At 28.6% G+C, this 5,463-nt stretch overlaps 1 protein-coding gene across 1 annotated transcript in view; it reads right to left on the bottom strand.

The window, feature by feature from the left end:
• Positions 1 to 5,463, bottom strand: part of LOC102676526 — a 66,135-nt gene that overhangs the window by 3,190 nt on the left and 57,482 nt on the right. Inside the window, exons 10-11 of the mRNA XM_006621988.2 lie at positions 2,718 to 2,885; positions 3 to 287 (exon numbers count right to left, since the gene is read on the bottom strand). Coding sequence (XP_006622051.2) covers positions 3 to 287; positions 2,718 to 2,885 — 453 coding nt within the window. The remainder of the gene's footprint in view (positions 1 to 2; positions 288 to 2,717; positions 2,886 to 5,463) is intronic.

Below are 5,463 nucleotides of genomic sequence, written 5' to 3'. Positions count from 1 at the left end.
CTGTGTGGCGGATTGCGGTGCCCTGGTGGTTTGGTCCTCGCTGCTGTGGCCGCTGCTAGTGGCACTCATCGGACTATCCATGCTTCTCGCAACGTTGTTCACGTTGACGTTGGTGCTGGCCAAACCACGCGACGTCACAGGACTCGGGCTGGGGGAGAACAACGAGTGGCCGGTCGAGTACGCGTGAGTGGACTTTGTATCCACAGGCGAAACCCACATCTCCTCCAATGGTATACGACCTCGTGACTCCACGAGTCCTGGCGTGCTTTGACATCGACCCATTGCAGCTGCAAGTTTGTATCGTAGTCGTAAAATGTGTCAGGACAGATGTATCGAGTTCGTTTTCAGGGAAGCAATGTTGTTTATAATGGAAGTTGAATTAAGAATCTTCTCGTGTTGAGGGAATTGCTTATAGGACGTAGATCATTTTATCAAATTCATTATTTTTAATTGAGAAATGTTGTAAGAAATGTTTTTTTCTTAATTAATTATTCATGTTAGAAAATTAATATTAATTAATTTTTTATAAGAGAAACATAATATACAAACATGTAATATCAATTTTAATGAAAATAATTGAATATAAAAACTGTGTCCTACAATTTAAGGTAACTGGAATTAATGCGTTTTAATTTTAATACCGCTCGAATAAATTTTATAGAAATTCTGTTCTGTTTTATTTCTGCGGTAAAAATTGTATTTATTTATTTTTCTTTTTTTTTTTATAAAAATTGTTAATACGAGATAAAAATAAAAAAATTGAAACGAAATTAAAATTTTTTATTTATGAAATATTATTACTTTTCGTCATACTTTTATAAACGAATCTTATGATAGGCATTTATCGAAAAACTTAATTTGTAAAGTTAAATTGAAAATTAATGTAATATATATCCACATAAGATACATTTTTTTCCAAATCAATGTATTACTTTATATTACGTTTCAAATAATGGTATCCATATTGCGGCAAAATACAATAAAGTTGAAACATATGAACCAATTCTTCGTTATTCCATGTCGAGTTGATTCACGAGTGTGATCTCCTTTCTCTTTTATCTTTCTTTTTTTTTTTCTCAAATTTCGTCTCAAGCTTATTCGCTTTGTTTTGTGTTCGAGTCCTTTGTTCAAGAATAGGCTTTGCAGATCCAGTTGCGCTTCGGCAATGACGTCTAACCGCCTCTCATTTTCACCACCGTGAGCTTCTTTAATTAAGCCACAGCCTTTCTCATTGTGCAGTCACTGCAGTGTCGAGAACGCGCACGCGCTCCAATACACATATCTGTGTCTATATGTGTTGCGCTTTACTGCCTCGAAGTAGATACGTATACATGTACATATGCATGTATGTGTACATGATACGATTCTCTGGTTCGAAAGTCCGTTCGTAACTTTCTTTCAGCGAAAGAACAACACGAAAGAACCGCGAATAGGAAGATGAGTTGCATTTGTTTTGTTTTAACTTTCGGATTAATTAATTAAAGTTTCATGGTTTAGACACGTTTGTTACCGATACACAGTAAGATAAAGATTCTAAAATAGGATTTAATGTTTTTGTTCGTTCTTTGTTCGACTTCGTGGCGAGATGCTTTCTAACCTCTACTTTATGAAGTTCTGGATTAACATTAACATTATTATTGTGATTTAAAAAATTATTTTTATATAAAAAATTTTTAATTTTTGTTTTATAAAACAATTAGCTATCGATTTGTGTTCTGTCTTAAATAATTATTAATAATTCAGAATATTAAATAAAGATAGGAAAATATTTATAAAATTATACTTACGAATTTTATCGAATTAAATATGTACATATAACACTGAACTACTTGTAGACAGGACACTCATTTCTTGCAAATATAATACACTGATTGGTTTTCACCAAAAATATTTTTATTGAAAATATCTTATTAATATGCTTTTATAGTACCACGAAAATCTTTTTATGCTTTTGGTATTAATTAGTTCAGCAATTATTTTCAAATTGTGAGATCATAAATCACTCAATCATAATAATATCACTGATAGATATATATTCTTAACAGTATATATATTCTATATATACTATATATATAGCCACTATATATATTCTTAACAGTACTGATATTCAGGACTGTATAGAGTTTAAAGTTATACTTATATGCTAAAATGTGAAGCAATATAATCGATTAATTTTTAATTTTTATTATTTCCTTTTCTGCCAATCGATATCATTATATTTAAATCAATTTGAATACGTTTAAATAAAAGATTTTTTTAAATACTTTTTTATGTTCCAATCCTTTTTTATTTGATTAATTTTTATATTAAATTAATTTTATAAATTTATTTTTTTATATTTCTAATAGATATTATTGAAACAATTAATGTATATAATACAATGTTTCAATTTTCGCGCAATTTTGAGTGGATAAAAATCCATGCCGCTCTAGCCAATTAGAAAGTAGCTAGAGAAACTTGTGGAACGTTAGTAACGCAGTGTTATTCAGTCGAAAACTACTGTGACGATACCGATTTAAAGTACGTGTTTTAACTATGCAGTAAGTACTAATTATTTAATTTTATTCCTATTATATTATCGAATTCAGATTATCCATCATAATATTCAAATTTTAAATGATTCTATTATAATTAATGGACATGATAAACAATATTGTTTGATCAATTGTTTGGATAATTTTGTTAGGTTATAAAATTAACAATATATATATTCTTACCTTTCTCGAGAGGAGCTCTCTTGTATTTTTCCAATCTTTTCACTGCAATGGCTTCTAATCTGATCCTAGCCGCAGGATACTCCTTTAATACATCCCACATATCCTTCTTACTAAGGACGAAAAGGTCCGAGTAGCCCACCGAGCGTACACTGGCTGTTCGTCGGTTACCTGCGTTGATGTAGCCATTTATTGGTTATCGGGATGCGTCAAGCTTTCTTTTGTATCCGCTCAGGAACGATCGATCGATCGTTCCTTCATCCCACATTAATATTGTGATCCTACCTTACAAACGCCGATATTAACCTAACCTAACAATACATCTTCAATACCATATCAAAGCATAACCTTGGCTTATAAGCCGTAAAAATCATGCTTGGCAAAATATCATTGAAAATTGATAAACTACGTGAAGATTTATTTGTGTGTGTGCGCGCGTTTAATTCAATTTTATTTTCTTCAGAGAGAATGCTACATATGTGTGATATATAAGTATATATATATATATATTAAGTTGGCTATACGAAAATTTGACTTTCTGGCATAGAATTTTGATATCTTTTTTTTCTTATACATAGATTTTCTTATTAGCAAATAAAATATTATGGAATTAAAAAAAATGTAGCATTTTGAAAAATTTATAAATTTTAGAATCACTGAAAAATATATATAATCATTTTGTTGAAATATGTGGATATAGAAATGATGTGTGATTTTGATTGAGAAATCCACATTTCACATATATCAACTTATTATTTATTAAAAAAAAAATATTAGTATTTAATATGTGTCAATTTTCGTAAAATTTTACGCGATCAGATCAACTTAACCTTACTTTTTCCAATTCGTATTACTTTTATATTTTAAAATAGATCTTCATTCCGAATCGTATTTTCTAAGTGCTTTTAAATCATGAACGATGAAAAATATTGAAAAATGTTAATCAATGTTTAAATCTAACTACACATTTATATTTAAGTAATAGAAATATGAGATTGAATGTGAAAATATATTGAAATCGTACATATCGATTTAATTATTGACGGTGCGATTTAACTGTCAAAGTGATAAAAGGAAATAATTTACTATAATTTAACTCACAAAGACAAAAAATAAAATTTATTTATTTGCGTAATGTGTAAATAATATTCGAACATGCAAAGAATCTGTATTGTACGTAGGCAAATATGAAGGAATGTGTATTTATTTTAAAACTGATTGACGGGACGTTCTATCGATGACTAAAATGTAAATACACTTTTCGTTTGTGTGCGCATATATAGATGCGGTATAGGCAATATTATAGATTGTATAGTTTTATTCGAAACAGATGAAAAATATATATATGTTGAAATTCGAATGTTTTATGAGACAATATAAAAATTATAAATTATTGATAATTTGATAAAAATTTAATTTTGATTCGTTGGTGTTAATTAAATATAATAAACTAAATTATGAGGCAACATTGATATAATTTAATAATGATTGTCATATATTTTAATAATAATTAATTTTATATATATGTATATATATGTTTAAATTTTGAATCCGTTTTAGATTTATATGTTATTGTTAATAGATTTTTTTTCTCTTTGTAAAAATTTTTATATTCTATATTTTTCCTAATAAGTGTAATATTAAATATCTTTTACATTTTTAACATTGGTAATATTAATTTGGTAGAAATTAATCTTCCTAGTGAAAAGTATTGATATTTATGGATTGTCTAATATAATATAGGTAACTAACTACGATAATCAATGAATATAAAAAGTATGGATACGAAAAATAATGTCAATTCCGAATGCAGATTAGACAGAATCGTGAAAAATATAATAAGATATAAATAGTGCATTTCTATAAAAAAAAATGAACGTAAAATGAAGGAAATATTTACCATATTCGAAAAATTACTGTGTTATTAATGCTATGACTGAAATTATTGTTTTCATAAATATAAATTTTGTTATTCCAATGGATAGAAAAATTTATATTTTTCTATAAAAATATTGCGCATATATTTATATATATTAAAAAAAAAAAAAAGAAAATAAACATTGAGAGAAAGAAATAAATTTATGAAAAGAAAAATATGGCCAGTGTGAGACAAATAGTGGAGAGAAAAATAACGGTAGAAAGAAAATTACAATCGATCTCTAAAATTCTTTGTTCCTTGTTCCGTCGGTATATCTGTGCGCAATATCCATTGGCGGCAATTTACCGCTATTTGTTCATTTTCGACGATTGATAAATTAATCGAATTTGATTGACGATACGATTCAAATTAATATTCGAAATTTCACAATTTCTTGTACAAACGAAACGTTTGTTTCGCATGGATGATTCGCAAATATTTCCTTCCACGTAATGTAGATAAAAACAAAATATAAGATCGCAAAGAACGATACGTGTTAGCATGTCATTAAAAGCGAATCGATCGAGAAAAAAAAAAACCAGAAGAGAGAAGAAGATTTAAGGGATGCTGAAAAAATTATCCGTCTAATTATCAAAAATGGATCGATTTCTAAACTAAAATATTCTAACGTATACTACGAAAGCGTGATAGAGTATGAGTGAAAGTATAGGGTGTCCCAGAAATACGGAGGTACAATCAGAAAAGAGATGATCAAATAAGCGAAGAGAGAGGAAGAATCATTCCCTTTTCGTTTGCGATTACTGAACCACTATGTGTGTGTATATGTATGTAACTCCGTTGATTTTAGATCGATCGACCGACAAGACCCGT

This window comes from Apis dorsata, unplaced genomic scaffold (genome assembly GCF_000469605.1).
Source record: "Apis dorsata unplaced genomic scaffold, Apis dorsata 1.3 scaffold_655, whole genome shotgun sequence".
NCBI lineage: Eukaryota > Metazoa > Arthropoda > Insecta > Hymenoptera > Apidae > Apis > Apis dorsata.
Note: the sequence above shows the minus strand (reverse complement) of the source record. Positions and strands in the feature narration are given on the sequence as shown.